Genomic DNA, 18,327 nt, shown 5'->3' on the forward strand with positions numbered 1-18,327 from the left:
GATCAAGGTTCATAGCCAGCCTGGGCAGGAAAGTCCTATGAGACTCATATCCAAATAACCACCAGAAAAACTGGAAGTGGTGCTGTGGTTCAAGTGGTAGAGCACCAGCCTTGAGCTGAAGAGCTGAGGGACAGCTCCCAGGCCAAGTTCAAGCCCCATAACTAACAAACAAACAAAAGTGGTGCAGCTGGTGGTCTACTTTTTTCATTTTAGAAAACTTCACAGAAATAAAGGTTAGCAACTTAGCTCCTGCATCTAAGCATATGTGGTATATCAGCATTCTGGGGTTCCTGCTGAATTCTCACTGTTTACAATCAAAATGGTCTTATTTATACACTGCACAGAAGTCTTAATCTCAGTCAGGGGAAAAGTTCTTTTTGTTACTACCCAGTTGTTTTTTTTGCCAGTCCTGGGGCCTGAACTCAGGGCCTGAGCACTGTTTCTGAGCTTCTTTTGCTCAAGGATAGCACTGTACCACTTGAGCCACTGTGACACTTCTGGCCTTTTTTGTTTATGTGGTGCTAAGCAATTGAACCCAGGGCTTCATGCATGCTAGGCAAGCACGCTACCACTAAACCACATTCCCAGCCCTACTACCCAGGTTTGAAGTCAGGAGATTACAATAATTAATTTCACCTTCAAATAGTGGAAAAAACATTAGTTCAGATCATGTTAAAAATTGAACCTTTACTATGTTTTCCAAATTCCAGAAGTAAATTTGTCCACTTAGGTTTTCTTTGGGCTCTTTCCAGGTCCCAAATACTCAGAACAATTTCTTGAATTAAACAGAGCAAGGCTAGGGAGTGAGATATATAGTCTGCCTCCCTGTGGCATCATTAGCCCCAGATATTGTGGCAATGTTTAAAGTAAATGGAATGTGATGTAACATGTCATTACTTGCTTCTCAAATTAATCTTCAAAGTTCCATATTCTATTGAGGAAAAGTTTAAGAGAACTGGTAAATAAGTGTCCTATACTTACTTAGAAGAAAAGGGCAAAGAGTGTGCCTTAAGATTTTTACAGGTCTCCCCCACCTTAAGACAACACCTGAAGACAACAATTCTATTTTCTGTTAAGCAGAAATCTATGCCAAAATGAGGACCATAAGGGCAAGTGAAGGGACGTGTTCCAGAATGCTAGTTTATATTTAATGGAACACAGAGAGCAGTGTACACCGACACTGAGGGTGTATCATTTACAACAGTTCCAAGTTCAGATTATCACTTAACGTTTCATCTGTTAGACTGTGTGAGATCAGAGATACAGAGAGAGAGAGAGCGAGAGAGAGAATGGTTTCTCAGGTGGTATCTAATGCTACTCTGAGGAACAGCCATCTCTTTCCTGGGATGGAGCTATGGTATTATTGAACGTGCAGGGCTGAGTGAGAGACACAGACTTATTGGTGTAAACAGAGTGAGAGCAAGAGCAAGAGGAACAAAAGTCTTACTGCATTTCCAGTACCTGGCCTATGCTTCACTCGAAGGAACGGGATTCAGTAGTGCATGAGTACATCATTATAAACAAGGCCTAACGAAGCACAAGCTTCCGTGTTTTAACACAGGGTTGTGGTGCCACAGATGCGGTTGAGATCTGTTCACCAAGGGAATCTTTTAAGGAAGAAGTGGGCCCAAGCTGAGTTCCACATGCTGGATGAGCCAGATGACTTCCGTGCCCTGGTCACTTTCCTCAATAGGGCGGATGTGGGCAGCCAGGTTTTTGAAATCATGCTTCATCTTGAAGCACACGGTCACTTCGCCCTCCTCATGCTGTGGGGTAACTTTGATGAAAATGCCCACTTTGTTGGCTTTTCTGAAGGCTATAATGCTGTGGAAGGTAAGCATAGTGTTATATAAGTCACAAGTCTGCCAAGCCACTAAGACTAAGTCATTTTATAATACAATGGTAAATCTGTGACATGACTACATTCTTGTTTCATCAGCAATGGATTTTTTTTTTTAACATTACAAAAATAAAATATAGTCATAAAAAGTAAGTGGGAAAAAGTTAAGACCTTTCCTTGTTCTATACAGCACATAAACTGTAAGGACTCTGGTTCTAAACCTGCCAGGTATTTTCCTATGAGCTTATTTTTTTCTCAATTGTAACCAACATGATTGAGACCTCCTATTCTGTAATGTGACTCTGTTTATTCTATCATAAACAACCTTTACACATTAGTGTATACAAATCTTGTTCATTCTACTTAATGGCTACATAGTATTTAATTATGAATTTAACAAAACTGGTAAGGCTGAGGTCTCTGCCAACTTTTCACTACTACAACTGTGGGCTGCAAACTTCCCTTTACATTTGCCATTGTGTGCCTGTGAAAGCTTGTAATAAAATTCAGATTTCCAGTCCCTGGTGGCCTTGCTAGACATCCTCTGGGAATGGGTCTGGAAATGTACAAAATAACAAAGCTACCAATTGCCCTGGTACCTCTTAAGGTTAACTGAAGTTCAGTAACCACTAATTTTACCTTTGTCTTCACTTTACATTTCTACCCCATCATAAAAGGACCAGTGTAATGAACTATTGCTTTTCTGCTCCAACCCCACTTCTTTTGCTTTGTGACACTGGATTCTGCTAAACCCACATCTGCTTTGGACACTGGCTTCTTGTTAGGTTTGCAACAGGGGACTCTAAAGGTAGACAACCTAAAGGAAGAAGAGCATTGTTCCTCTTTTTTCAGCTTCCTGTTGGTTTGTAATTTGCTTGGGCATCACTCTGGCTTTTCTCCCAGCAAGGGGCAGAATCCAGGATGAGCAGTCCAGTTCTTTTTTTATTTGTTGGTCATAGGGCTTGAACTCTGGCTTGGGCGCTGTCCCTGTGCTCTTCAGCTCAAGGTGAGCGCTCTACTGCTTTGAGCCACAGTGCCACTTCAGGTTTTCTAGTGGTTTATTGGAGATAAGAGTCTCACAGACTTTCCTGCCCGGGCTGGCTTTGAACCGTGATCCTCAGATCTCAGCCTCCTGAGAAGCTAGGATTACAGGAGTGAGCCACCAGCACCCGGCTATCATTCCAGTTCTTGTATGACCTGCTTCACCTTCCCCTGCCGCCCTTAGAGGCCATAGTCAGGTATCCTCTTCCTCATTGCACTGGAGGCCTGAGTTTCAGCCCCATGGGGCTCTTCCTTCAAGCATTTGAATTTTGACAATCCTTTTTTCTTCATTAATTATTAGCTGTGTATTTTATAAGGAGCAGAATAATGACACAAATATACAATGTATAATAATGATCAAGTCAGTATAGCAAGAATTTTGATCTCCAATACTTTAGGAAGTTTTACTACTTCATAGTTTTAACTTTTTAAAGTCTTCAGCTAACAATTCTTCATAGTAATTTCTCTCTGTTTAAATTATGAATATAATTTCTGTTCTTAGAGTGGAAGGTAGCTAATTCCCTGTGCAAGGAAAAGTTTGTGTGTTTTACTTCTTAGATATTAAGTATGAGACTGTGCAATCTACTAATGATAAATCTATAGGGTAGAATCCTCTATGCTGTCTACAGCAGTTAAAAGGAATATACTGGGGCTGGGAATGTGGCTCTGTGGTAGAGTACTTGACTCGCATGCATGAAGCCTGGGGTTCAATTCCTCAGTACCACATATATAGAAGAAGCTGGAAGTGATGCTGTGGCTCAAGTGGTAGAGTGCTATCCTTGAGTAAAAGGAAGCTCAAAGTCAGTGCTCAGGTCCAGAGTTCAAGCCTCAGGACTGGCAAAAAAAAAAAAAAAAAAAGGAATGAGCCGGGCACCCGTGGCTCACTCCTGTAATCCTAGCTTCTCAGGAGGTTGAGATCGAGGATCATGGTTCAAAGCCAGCCCAGTCAGGAAAGTCTGTGAGACTCTTATCTCCAATAAATCACTAGAAAACTGGAAGTAGCGCTGTGGCTCAAGCGGTAGAGCGCTCACCTTGAGCTGAAGAGCGCAGGGACAGTGCCCAAGCTCAGAGTTCAAGCCTCACGACGGACTCAAAAAAAAAAAAAAAAAAATGTACTCAAAACAAAAACCTAAAGCCAAAAAATTCAATCACATACTTGCGAAAATACATATAAGTAAAAAATAAAGGCTAAAAAATTACTTGCAGCCAGGTGCCAGTGGCTCAAGCCTGTAATCCTAGTTATTGAAGCTGGGATCTGAGCATCATGATTCAAAGCCAGACTGGGAGAAAGTCTGAGAGACTCTCATCTCCAATGAACAATCAGGAAACTGGAAGTGGTGCTGTGGCTCAAGTGGTAGAGTGCTAGCCTTGAGCTGAAGAGCTCAGGGACAATGCCCAGGCCCAGAGTTCAAGCCCCACAACTGGTCCCCCAACCAAAAAAAAGAAAAATTACTTGCAGAGTGATCCTAATGATGGATGAAATACCAAAATACTAATAGTGTTTATCTTTGATGATAGGATAATTTTATATTCCTCTTTCTGGTTTTAGATATTCCCAAATTTAGGCAATAATTATTTTTATAAATAGAAAGAAAAAACTATTTAAAAAAGTCTAGATAAGTACCAGGACATAATAAATTATACAGCTCTCTAGGCATTCACACACAGTGGGAGCAAAGGAGAATGCTCTTAGAAGAGGAAAAGAAAGGCACAATGTTTATGTGCATCTGACCATACCAAATAATATCAATCAAAATGAACTTCAGGATGGATATGAGGTTTTTTCTTGATTTTCTTCTCTTTTTGATCTGTTTGTTCATTTATATGTCTTTTAGGGAGTGTAAGAGGAGGCACAGAAATGGAGGTGCAAAGGGTAAACAAATGTAGCCATGGTACTTACTGGACACTATGTTTAAAATGAACTATACAACTTAGGGATAGGGATAGAAGGGAAAAACTAGGGGATAGTGAGGGAAGGGGTGACACTGTCCAAAAAAAAAAATGTACTCTTTACCTGACTTATATAATTGTAACCCCTCTGTACATCACCTTTATAATAACACTTAAAAAAATTACCCCCCAATCTAGATTAGAAAACTGAGATATATATACACAGGCATCCTTAATCAATCAACTGTGGCCTGAAGTCACAAAAAGATCACTCACTCAGGGTCGTCTTGAAAGTCCTGGGGTTCTGCCAACTCATCATACTCTGCTGCTGCATCCTTGCCAGCTAGAACCAGCTCTTTGGGAGGCACCACCACCTGGAGAGCACAGAGAGGCCTGCTTCAGAAGGGATCATGTGTGGTCGGACCATGTCTTCAAAATACACCCAAGTAAAGCTAGCTTCAGGACACATACAGCATCATACTCCTTCCATAGAGTTTAAAAACACTGCTTGGTAATGTAATATAGACATTCCTGACTAAAGTATAAGACCAAAGAAATTTATGGAAAGAATAAAGTCAAGTGATTCCTTTAGCTCACCAAGGCTGCAATGGGAAATTCAACCAGTGAGAAAGAATAACATTCCAATTGTATCTTTAATATATTTTTTTCTTATCTTTTGCTTTGTTTTATTTTCTTATGTGAAGAACACATGAGTGTTTGCTATATTTAGAAAGTATCTTTGGAAAGTCAGGTACTGGTGGGTTATGTCTGTAATCCTAGGTACTCAGAAAACAGATCTGAGGATTACAATTTCAAGCCAGTTTGGATAGGAAAGTCTGTGTGACTCTTATCCTCAGTTAGCCACCAAAAAGCCAGAAGTGATGTGTGGCTCAAGTGGAAAAGTACCATCCTTAAGCAAAAAATCTAAGGGATAACCTTTAGGCCCTAAGTTCAATCTCCTGGTACTGGAACAAACAAATCTTTATAGCTGGGTGTTAGTGGTTGATCTCTGTAATACTAACTACGCAGGAAGCTAAGATCAGAGGATCACAGTTCAAAGCCAGCCAGGACAGATAAAATTTAAGAGATTCCATTTCCAATTGACCAACAAAAAGTCAGACCAGCAGTCTGGCTCAAGTAGTAGACCACTAGGTGTGAACAAGAAAACCCAATGACAGCATGAGGCCTAATACCAGCACATACATCCACAATTTTCTTTGGAGTACTTAAAACTATTCACTTTTCTTTCTTTTTTTTCTTTTTTTAAGAAAATATAAGAGAGGGCTGGGAAGGTAGCTCAGTGTAGAGGTCTTGCCTTGCACACGCATGAGGCTCTGGGTTCGATTCCTCAGCACCACATAAGCAAAAAGAAAAAAAAAGCCGGAAGTGGCACTGTGGCTCAAGTGGTAGAGCACTAGCCTTGAGCTGAAGAGCTGAGGAACAGCAGCCAGGCCCAGAGTTCAGGTCCCATGACCAGACTCTTCCCCCCCCCCCCCCCCAAAAAAAAAAAAAAAAAAAGAAAAGAGAAATGGCAGTTCTAACATAAATATATAGTTTTCCAGCGATACTGAGGTTTGAACGCATGGCTTCACACTTGAGCCACACTTCCAGCCCTTTTAATTTTAGGTTATTTTTCAGATAGGGTAACATACTTTTTGCCCAGACTGGCCCCCAATCATGATCCTCCTACCTATGCCTCTCATGTGTCTAGGATTGCAGGTATGCACCATCAGGCCCTGCTTGTTTGAGATGGTTCTCATTAACTTTTTGCCTAGGCTGGGCCTCAAACTGCTGTCCTTACTATCTCTGCCTCCTTCCTGAGTATCTGGGATTACAGGCTTGAGCCACCACATCCAGTCTCCTTATCTCCTTTTAAAAATTCATATGGCTCTTCTCAATTCCCTCTGACACAGAATATAAGAGACATTAATTAAATATTAAGATGGTGACTTTGTGTTAGTTGAATAAATAAAACACGGCCTGAATATTGTGCCAGTCAATGATTCCTCTAGTACTGGGAATTTTAGAACAAGAACTTTGCTCTATAGATCATGTATTACTGATACATAATTCAGCATGGTACTCATAACAAATATATATCCAAAGAGATAAAACACTTACCCTCTTCTGACTCTTTTCAAAAAATATAGCACTCATAAGCAGTTCCAGTTAGGACAGAGACAGAATAAATAATTTCTGATGCATAGACCTAGCTTAAAGAATTTGCTATCTTTCTCTTCCCACTGCTTTGTCTTACATCTGGATCTGTAACAGGTGTGGTTGATATTCCTATTAGTCTTTCAGGTAACAAAAACCAAGGGCTATTGCAACATAAGGGTCTAAAGAATATGTAACTATTTTCAATGATCACAAGTACATCTAGTGTTCCTATGTCATTATATAGTATATAGTATATAACATTCCTTTTTTTTTTGTCGGTTGGGGGGCTTGAACTCTGGGCCTGGGCGCTGTCCCTCAGCTCTTCAGCTAAAGGCGAGCGCTCTACCACTTGAGCTACAGCGCCACTTCCGGTTTTCTGGTGGTTTATTGGAGATAGGAGTCTCATGGTCTTTCCTGCCCGGGCTGGCTTTGAACCGCGATCCTCAGATCTCAGCCTCCTGAGTAGCTAGGATTACAGGCGTGAGCCACCAGCGCCCAGCAGTATATAACATTCCTAAGCACAAACATTTATAACTGTGTGTGTGTGTGTGTGTGTGTGTGTGTGTGTGTGTGTGTGTGTGTGTGTGTGTGTGTGTGTGTGTGTGTGTGTGTGTGTGTGTGTGTGTGTGTGTGTGTGTGTGTGTGTGTGTGTGGCCAGTTCTAGGGCTTGAACTCAAGGCCTGGGCGTTGTCCTTGAGCTTTTGTGCTCAAGGCTAGTGCTCTACCATTTAAGCCACAGCTTCATTTCCTCGTTAGTTATTGGAGATCAGAGTCTCACAAACTGCTGCTTGGGCTAGCTTTGAACTGCAATCCTCAGATCTTAGCCTCCTGAGTAGCTAGGATTACAGGTATGAGCCACTGGCACTTAGCTTCTTTTACAACTATTGATACAGCAGCATATGGAGAATGCTACATCTGAGAATCTGAAGAATACAGAAATCTTCGATAGGGAGCTCTTAGGTCATGCCTAGGAATTTGGGCTTTTATGCTGAACACAGGAGAGATGATAAATGATTGACATGCTGTGCAAAGTTAGATTTAGATCAGCCACCTTGGTAGCCACAGAGATGAGAGGCTGAAATGGAGATGGGGCTATTCCAGAAACAATGAGGTCAGGTAGGAAGTTACTGTCAAGAGACTGTGGAAGAAATAATGAGACTTTCTAACAGGGTGGGGGTAATATACTTAGGGAAAAAATAAAGCTTAAGAGGTGAAGAGATGAGAGATGGTATGACATCATTTAAGCTAGGTCAAATGAGGCAAAGGCTGGATCTGGGATAAATGCCCCTACCTTAGCAGTGCTGTTGACATTATCAGGGTCCCCCTCTTCACACTCCAACAGAGTCACATGGGTGAGGTTTTCCACGGGATTCGTAAGAGTCAGGAGAACCTGGCTCTCCTGGAGAATAAGCAAAGACTCTCTTAGACATGTTCCAAGCAGCATCCCAATTAGCTGCTATACCAAATATTTCACAAAACCCTCCTTTCATTCCTCCAGAGCAATGACACCTATCTGTACCTCTACACCACTGTACTTCCAGTGTTCACTGAACACTATTCTTTTCTATTTTAAGTTATACATTCTCCGAGGTTATTATTGCACTAAGGAAATAAAACAGATCCCATAAAAAGACTCAGTTTTTAAATCTAGAAATTCTGGGGAATGTGTATTGTATTATCTAAGCAACTCTATTTAAAGTTTGTAGTTCTTTTTCCTTTAGGGTTACCACTTAAGAAATAAAAAGAAGGGTGTGTTGCCTGTCAGCGAGTGGAGTGTCGCTCGTGGTCAGAGCAGTGTAGCCTCTGGTGAAGCATGGCTAAAAGTTTACGGAGTAAGTGGAAAAGGAAAATGCGTGCTGAGAAGAGAAAGAAGAATGCCCCAAAGGAATTAAACAGACTTAAAAGTATTCTCAAAGTCAATGGTGATGTTTTAATGAAAGATGTTGAAGAAATAGCAACTGTGGTGGCACCCAAACATTGCCAAGAGAAAATGGATTGTGTGGAGAAGGGTGAAAATGATGACATGAAGACTGAAATTAAAGAGAAACAAAAAAACTCTTTTAGACCAGCATGGACAGTACCCACTATGGATGAACCAGAGGCAGAGCAAACGGCTGAAGGCAAAGCAAGAGAAAGGAAAGGGATAAAACAAAGCAAAAGCAGCAAAGGGTCTGGCCTGATAGCCTCTTAAAAACTTGAAAATGTATCAATGGGACAGATGTTTGATTAAAATGTATACCTTGATTTCATAGAGTGAAAACTATTTGTTTTTTAACTGGGTTTATTTTCTTCACTTACATCCTCAAATAACTTCTTGAATTTCCTTTGATGCGTCAAAGCTATATTGATGTTTCCAGTGTCCAGGTATTGTAAGACATCACAGTTCAACATGGTTGAAATCATTTTGACAATTTGGTAACATCAGTGAAGATCAAACAAATGATATACTGTTGAACTGACTGAACTCATGTATTTAAAAGGGTATTATAATATTTAAAAGTATGACACCAGATTGTATGAACAGTACTTGCTTGATGGTTTTAATTTATATAATTCAGAATAAAGTATTTTCTATGTAAGAAATAAAAAGGAAACCCTTGTAAACAAAATATATGATCTATGTGCTAGCCTCAATGTGTTAACATACATAAAAAATGAAACATAAAGACTAAAATTTTTTCAAGACTTTTCTTTTTTCTTTTTATTTAGGTCTGAGATTGGGACTCAAACTCAGTACCTGCCACTTTTGCTCACTGGCTAGCTCTATCAACTGAGCCACACCTCCAATCCCTTTTCAAGAATTCTAAAAGCATAATTTACTTTAGTTTGATACTATTGAGACTAGTAAAATACTCTTTCAAATGTACATTTATTCTTTTTTTATTTTTTAATTGTGAAAATACTGTACAGAGGGGTTACAAAGTGTACATTTATTCTTATAAAGTATTCCCTTGAGATTAGAAAATACTCCTGCAAATAAAGAGGGACTATATTATTTTCTAACATGAAAGGAAAGAGCTAAAGAGATTGCCACAGAGCAGTCTACAATTCACTGGTATGCATGTGTGTACAGGAGGAAGGAGCATGAATGATGTCCCAAGGAAGAGAGGGACTATGGTAAGGAGACAAGTTGATTCTTCGTACTGATGCACAGACATGCCTGACACCATGGGACTTCCCTTTTCCCACTTACTGCTGCATCTTTACAGGATGTGCATCCTGCTTCTACATACATTTCAAAAGTGCTCTTGGCAAGATTCCCAGATTAAAATGTATGTCACAGTTCTTTTATCCTTCTAAAAGGCTGTCTTTTCTATACCTTGCTCACTGCATCCCACGGGGAAATAAACATACACAGCCACCCATATCTATATGTTTGGACCAGACAGTTTTTTCTGTTGATAAGCAAAGTACTAACCTTCATGTAGCGAAGGTTTGGAATTGACATGATTCTCACTTCTGGAATATAATTGCTGCCAATAAGTAAAAAAAACAAAAACAAAAACAAAACCATTAATTTCACTGAAATCTCTTGAAATTACTACTTTTAAAAAGCAAGTATGAGGGTGTGGGGGGAGGGGAGTATGGGAAGGGATGGGAAGGGGAAACAACGAGGAGGCAACAATGCTAGATAAGAAATGTACTTGTTATCTTGTCCATGTAATTGTAACTCCTCTGTATGGTATTCTCATACACACACACACAAAGAATCTATATGGAAGAAATAGTTAAGTATTGTCAAAGCTCATAGAATTCACAAACTTTATTGACCATGATAATGACAATTTGCCTTGTGAAGGTTAAAATGTGTTTGTAACTATCACTATCCCACAATACTGTGAAATATGTGAAATTTATGTAATCACCTAATCTCAAAAAAAAAAAACAAAAACAAGTATGACAAAGAATTTATGTGAGACTATGTAGGGACTATGTTTTTGTTTTTTTGGTTTTTTTTTTGGAGGTCCGGTCATGGGGCCTGAACTCTGGACCTGGGCGCTGTCCCTCAGCTCTTCAGCTCAAGGCTAGCGCCCTACCACTTGAGCCACAGCGCCACTTCCGGCTTTTTTCTTTTTGCGTATGTGGTGCTGAGGAATCGAACCCAGGGCCTCATGCATGCAAGGCAAGTGCTCTACCACTGAGCCACCTTCCCAGCTCCTTTATTGTTTTTCATTTGTAGGTCGTGGGTCTTGAACTCTGGGCCTGGGCACTGTCCCTCAGCTCTTCAGCTCAAGGCAAGTGCTCTACCTGAGCTACAGCGCCACTTCCGGTTTTCTGGTGGTTTATTGGAGATTGGAGTCTCACAGTCTTTCCTGCCTGGGCTGAGTTTGAACTGCAATTCTCAGATCTCAGCCTCCTGAGTAGCTAGGATTACAGGTGTGAGCCACCAGCGCCTGGCTATGTTTTTTTTTTTTTTCTTCAGGGCTGTACTCTACCTTTTGAGCCACAGCTCCACTTCTGGCTTTTTCAGTAGTTAATTGGAGGTAAGTGTATCTCGGGCTTTCCTGCCTGGGCTGGCTTCAAACTGTGATTAGGTTTTAGCCTCTTGAGTAGCTAAGATTACAGACATGAGCCACTGGTACCAATGAAAAAAAGAATTTTAAAGAATAGTATCACCACAGTGAGATACAAGACATGAAATCAACTGACAATGGATTCTTTCTGAAATCTTTGGCATAGAACCTATAAGGTATAGAGCTAATTTAGGGCCTTTGACATCATGACATATATTTTCCTTATACATTTATCTGACATATTTTGGGGGGCTCTTATTTAGTTAATATTGTCATTCTAGAAGGTAATTGATTATGGGATGCAATCTTATTTAAAAATAAGTTGTAGACAAACACTAATATAAGTAGCACTACTATGTGCCAGGAAGGTATTGATTAATTAAATGATTGACTGAGCCGGGACTGAATCTAATTTTAACTTAAAACTAGATGCTTTTTGTGGTGTACTACAGAATTATCTTCATAAATGAAATGAAATGCAAGCTTAAGACTCAGTCAGGGCATCTGTATTGAGACTGTACCAGTAGCGTCAGAAAAAAAACACTATTTTTTTTTTTTTTTAAAGTAAGCTAAGAAACTGCAGCTGAGCACAGTCTACCATATAGGATTTTTGTAATGAGCAAAAGAGAGTTTAACCTAGAGTTACTTTCATTTCAGAGATGAGGGAAATAAACGTAGACAATACAGTAAGTGACAGACTCATATCTGACTTTCCTTGCTCCAACTTGCCAGATCCAAGTTTTTTTCTTCTTAATGGTATTTATTTATTTGTTGGTTGTGGGGTTTGAACTCTGGCCCTGGGCGCTGTTCCTCAGCTCTTCAGCTCAAGATGAGCGCTCTCTACCAACTGAACCACAGCACCACTTCTGGTTTTCTGAATGGTTTATTGGAGATGAGAGTCTTAAGGACTTTCTTGTCTAGGCTGGCTTTGAACCGTGATCCTCAGATCTCAGTCTCTTGAGTGGCTAGGATTACAGGCAAGAGCCACCACACCTGACCTTTTAATGCTTTTTAATTGCTACATAATATTCTATAGTAAGACTACAAGTTGACTCCTGAATGCAATCAACAATTTTCCTTGTTAACAGTTAATCAATTTGACAATGAAATTGCTTCTACCTTTTTTCATTACAATATAGTAATATACCTCCTTATAAATGTATATTTAGGGCTAGGAATATGGCTCTGTGTGAGAGCACTTGCCTATGTATGTGAGTAAGTGAGGTCTGGTTTCAATCCCAGCACTATGAAAATAAAATTGAGCCTACTTTTTTTTTTTTTAGAACAATGTATTTTTATCTATTTGTGCTTTTATTTATAGAGAATAGACTTTTAAAACAGACCTCTGAGTAAAAAAGGCCTATATAATTTATCTTGACATTCCCAGACCACTCTCCACAAAGATTCTGGCATTCATGATCCAATAAACCATATATTGAAATATGTCTCATGAGCACTAGATGTTATTTCTTTTCTTTTTTTAACTTTTCTATCAATGCTCAGTATCTTTTCATACCTTCTGGCCAATCAGAACTTCATTTCTTAAGTTGCATGTTCAACTCCTCTGCTCCATACTTCACCAACACTTCCTTTTATTTTTCTACCTGGTGGGAATTCTATAAATCAGGCCATCAAACTTTTGTCTTGAGTGCCAAACATTTTTTCCTGGTCTAAGGTCTGTCTCTGGACTTTGTTGTTAATTTAATCATGCTTCATTTTGACAAGGTCAAAGATTTTTTTTTTTCTCCCTTAATGTATTCACTTTTAGGCTTCTTGCCTTGCTTATGAAGGGATCCTTTACTCTCAAGCAGAAAGGATTTTCCAAAATTTTCAAAATATTTTCCTTAGTAAAACGGGCTCAGATGTGTGTATGTGGGGGGTAATCAGTAGGATGGAAGGATGGAGGAGGACCAACAAAAGAGGTGAAAGAGGACAAACATAATGTAGTTTATTTACATGTGTGAAAATGAAACAGTAAAACCTGTTAAAATTGTTTTAAAATAAACACCTTCAGAACGGCAGAAGGATATAAAATCAATACTCAAAAAAATTAGTAGCTTTCTTATATACCAATGAACAGGGTGAGAAAGAAATCAGAAAAACAATTCTATTCACAACAGCCTCACAAACAATAAAATACCTAGATATTAACCAAGCAAATGAAAGACTTCTATTATAAAAACTATGGCCATACTGTCAAAAGCAATCTGGAGATTCAATGTACTAACAATCAAAATTCCAATATTATTCTTCACAGAATTAAGAGAAATCAGTCTAAAAGTTCATTGGCACCATAAAAGACACTGAATAGCTAAAGCAATTCTAAATAGAGATCACTGTTGGAGTTATCATAACAACAGACTTCAAATTATACTACAGAGATATATTAACAAAAATAGCTTGGTAGTGGCACAAACACAGAACCAAAGATCAATGAAACAGTACAGAAGACCCAGGAATAAAACCACATACGCCAACTAATTCAACAAGGAGCCAAAACATACAGAGGAGGAAAGACTACCTCTTTAACAAATGGTTCTGGGAAAAATGATTATCTACTTGCAAGAGTCTGATACTGGACCTCTGTGTCTGGCTTTTTTTTTAAATGAACTCTACCTGGATCAAAGTGCTCAAGTAAGATCCGATACTTTGCGCCTACTATAGGAAAATGGAGGGCAAACCCTAAAAATTACAGGCAAAGGTAATTGTTTTTGAAATAGGACTCTAATTACCCAGAGGATAGAAGCAAGAACTGACAAATGGTACTACATTTAAAAATATTTTTGCACAGAAAAAAAAGTCACCATAACCAACAGACATCCGGCAGAATGGGGGAAAAAAATCTGTCAGCTATTCAAATAAAGAATATCAAGAAAATATGAAAAGCTCAGAAATCTAGGAAGCAGAATAACACAATTAATAAATGGGCCAGTGAACTGGACAGTCCTCAGAAGAAAAAAAGACAAATGGTTAATAGATACACGAAGAAATGTTCAACATCTTTTTTTGTTGTTGTTGGTCATGGGCTTTGAACTCTGCACCTTGGAGCTGCCCCTCAGCTCTTCAGCTCAAGGTGAGCACTCTACCACTTGAGCCACAGTGCCACTTCTGGTTTTCTGGTGGTTTATTGGAAGTAAGTCTCATGGACTTTCCTGCCCAGGCTGGCTTTGAATCATGATCCTCAGATCTCAGCCTCCTGAGTAGCTAAGATTACAGGTGTGAGCCACCAGCAGCTGGGTTGTTTTAATATCTTTATCCATAAGAGAAATGCAAGTCAAAACCAAGATTCCATCTCAGCTGAGTCAGAATGGAACCCATCAAGAAAATAAGTAATGACAAATGCTGGTGCGCATACAGGAAAAGAGAATGGAAGGCCCAGCGCTGGTGGCTCACACCTGCAATCCTAGCTATTCAGGAGGCTGAGATCTGAGGATTGCAGTTCAAAGCCAGTCCAGGCAGGAAAGACGGTGAGACGCTTATCTCCAATAACACACCAGAAAACTGGAAGTGGTGCTGTAGCTCAAGTGGGAGAGTGCTAGCCTTGAGCTGAAGAGCTGAGGGACAGCACCAGGCCCCTAGTTCAAGCCCCACCACTGACAAAAAAAAAAAAGAGAATGGAATGGTGGGAATGTAAACTGGTGGAACAATTATGGAAATTCCTCAAAAAACTAAAAGCAGACCTTCCCTAGGACCCTCCCATACCATTACTGGGCATATAGCCAAAGGAGACTAAATTAATATATAAAAAGTACACCTTCATATCTATGTTTTCTGTAGCAATTTCAGAATAACCAAATGATGTGATCAACTAAGGTGGGAACTAGGGAAAAGAAAATTGGACTAATGAGGGTGAAAGAGGATAGATATATCAGCAAGTATGAAAACAGAACAATGAAACTTCTTCAAGTTGTATCTGGAAGCAGGGAGGGGATGGAGCACTAATTGGAATACAATGTATACATTGTGTACATGCCTTTGTACAATTAATGTATGCTAATGAGATACTTTTCTTATTCAGTATGTGATTTTTTTTATACTTGAAACTCCCGTCTACTGAAGACCTCCAGTCAGCTGCCACTACATTGATAACTTTTATGCCACTCAATGAGATGTTACCAAAACACAGGTAAATAAAATGAACACTGTTTCACAGATAGGCTTTAAATTTGTTATAGTTAGTTAGTTAATAATTTATTGTGCTGTTACTAGGGCTTACACTCAGGGCTTCAGCATTATCCCTAAGGTTTTTCAAAGTTCATTGTAGCACTTAACTACTGAGACAGAGGTCTACTTTCCACTTTTTGCAGGCTAATTAGAGTTAAATCTCTTGGGCTTTCTACCCTGGCTGGCTTTGAACTGAGATCATTAGATCTCAGTCTTCTGTACAGCTAGGATTACAGGTGTGAGCTATTGGTGCCTGGCTACTTTAATACTTACTAAGATTTTTTGATGTGTGTCTGGTTCAGGGCTTGAATTCAGAGCCTGGGCTCTGTCCCTGAGCTTTTGTGCTCAAGGGTAGTGCTCCAGCTCCACTTCTTGCTTTTTTTTTTTTTTTTTTTTTAAATCAGTCCTGGAGCATGAACTCAGGGCCTGGGCACTGTCCTTAAGCTTCTTGCATCACTTCTGGCCTTCTCTGTTTATGTGGTACTGAGGAATAAAACCCAGGGCTTCATGCATGCTAGGCAAGTACTCTATCACTAAGGCACATTCCAAGCCCAATTTCTGGATTTTTTTGAAAGTTAACTGGAGTCTCACAAACTTTCCTGCCTGGGCTGGCTTTGAACTGTGATCCTCAGGTCTTTGCCTTCTGAGTAGCTAAAATTACAAGCATGAGCCACCAGTAAGAGTTTTTCTCAACTTAGGTACTTAATAATTGTAATAAACAAGTAATGATTCTCTACTTAATGACCAACATACATACTCCACTGGCATAGACCACATACACTCTTTTTTTTTTTTTTTTAATATTTCTTAAGATAAGTCTTTACTTGTTTGTTCTGAGATGAGGTATACCTTTGTAAAACAGGCTGGCCCCAGATTCTCCTGCATCAGTCTCCTGAGTAGTAGGAACTACAGAAGCAGACTGAATACCTTGATTCTATATTTACAGATTTACTTTAAACTTCATGGGATGGGACAAAATTCAAAAGCCCCCAATGGCAACAGAATAGTATAATTGTTCTGACATAGGTTTTGCTTTCCTTTTTGGGACAGAAGTAAATATATGTTATACAAAGTCAATAGCCCAAACATCAACCCAAAGGTACTCACACAGCAACCAATTGGATTTTGAATTTGATGGATGTTGGATTAAATTCTGGCTTGCTCAAATTATGTTCACATTTCTGAAAAGAAAAAGCATGTATCAGAGGAAAACAAGACATACTTTGCTGACCCATATAGCTACTAAATTTAATACGGCATTTACTGTGTGTGTGTGTGTGTGTGTGTGTGTGTGTGCGTGTGTGTGTGTGCGTGCGTGTGCGCGCGCGTGCGTGCGTGTGCGCGCGCGCTAAAAGACCATGTTTTGAAATAGAACACATATTACTGGTAACCAAAATTTATAAAAGATGACATTCAACTTCTAGATATATGCAGCTACACCCTCCATTACTGCTATATCCCTGTGGTGTTTAAAAAATGTCATAGAGTACTGTCTTATATGGATTTAAACATCACAATGACTTTATGAAGGAGCTATTTATTTTTCCATTTTCTGGATGATGAAAATGGGACAACACAAGGGCAAATAAGTTGTGGAATTCATGGAGCTAGAAACTAGGATTTAAATCTACATAGTATAATTCCAAGTTCCATGCTTCAACATATAATAAAAATTATTTACTACATTCTTTTTCATTTTTTTTGGTGCTATTTACACTGGAAAGAATTGGACAAATTGCTAAACAATTACTTTAGCAAAAACACTAAATAAACTGACTACTCCAGCAGCCTCCTGGAATAGTTAGCTAAACAAAAACTACAAGGAAGGAAGCAAAGATTTATTCATTTTTCTAAGAGAAGAAAGAAGCACAGAGCATAAGTAGGGTCAGCTCTGACTGGGGTTAATAAACATCCAAGAAGTAGAGGAAAGGCATTGCAATATGTCAAAATATCCCAGAATTATTTTTCTATTTATTAAAATTTTCTCAAAAGTTTTATGTTTTAAGCCTATGTTATTTGGTATATGAAAATCTAGACTGTGTTATATCTTCCTTTTTGAACCTCTGAGTTATCATTATTTTAAAAAAATTAGTATTTGTATAACATCATTTTTCTGCATAAAATTTTTTAATTTTTTTTTGTCAGTCATCAGGCCTGAACTCTGGGCCTGGGCACTGTCCCTCAGCTCTTCAGCTCAAGGCTAGCGCTCTACCACTTGAGCCACAGTACCACTTCTGGCTTTTTCTGCTTATGTGGTACTGAGGAATGGAACCCAGGGCCTCATGCATGCAAGGCAAGCACTCTACTACTGAGCCAACTTCCAAGCCCAAACTTTTATTTTTATTTTCTCTCTCTTTTTTTTTTTGTGTAATTGAAATAAGGGCTTTACACATGTGAGTCAAGTGTTGTACAACTGAACAACATGTCCAGACCTTAGCTTTTGGAGATAGGGTCTCACTGTAGAGCTCAGGATAGTCTTGAGCTTGTTATGTAATCCAAGCTGAAGCTCAAGATCCTCAAGCTTCTGTTTCCCAGGTGCTGAGATTACAGGTATGACCATCATGCTTGGGTTAGTTTGAAGCTATTTAATGTAAATACTGAAATACTATACTTTTAATCCACGATATTACATGGTAGAAAGCATCTGGAACCACCTGGCCTATGTTCCTTTGCCTCTTATTTTCCTTCCCTAAAGCTGTGCTATTTGGTAATATTGGC

At 39.2% G+C, this 18,327-nt stretch overlaps 1 protein-coding gene and 1 pseudogene across 1 annotated transcript in view; one reads left to right on the top strand and one right to left on the bottom strand.

The window, feature by feature from the left end:
- Positions 1 to 591: 591 nt before the first annotated feature.
- Dctn4 (dynactin subunit 4) overlaps positions 592 to 18,327 on the bottom strand; it is a 34,568-nt gene continuing 16,832 nt past the window's right edge. Inside the window, exons 9-13 of the mRNA XM_042691913.1 lie at positions 16,717 to 16,790; positions 10,350 to 10,404; positions 8,223 to 8,330; positions 5,048 to 5,145; positions 592 to 1,824 (exon numbers count right to left, since the gene is read on the bottom strand). Of these exons, the coding sequence (XP_042547847.1) occupies positions 1,611 to 1,824; positions 5,048 to 5,145; positions 8,223 to 8,330; positions 10,350 to 10,404; positions 16,717 to 16,790 (549 nt within the window). The 3' untranslated portion in view covers positions 592 to 1,610. The remainder of the gene's footprint in view (positions 1,825 to 5,047; positions 5,146 to 8,222; positions 8,331 to 10,349; positions 10,405 to 16,716; positions 16,791 to 18,327) is intronic.
- Positions 8,708 to 9,126, top strand: LOC122118067 (annotated as a pseudogene).

The sequence above is a fragment of the Dipodomys spectabilis genome, unplaced genomic scaffold (genome assembly GCF_019054845.1).
Source record: "Dipodomys spectabilis isolate Male_0828 unplaced genomic scaffold, ASM1905484v1 ptg000147l, whole genome shotgun sequence".
In the NCBI taxonomy this organism is placed as follows: domain Eukaryota; kingdom Metazoa; phylum Chordata; class Mammalia; order Rodentia; family Heteromyidae; genus Dipodomys; species Dipodomys spectabilis.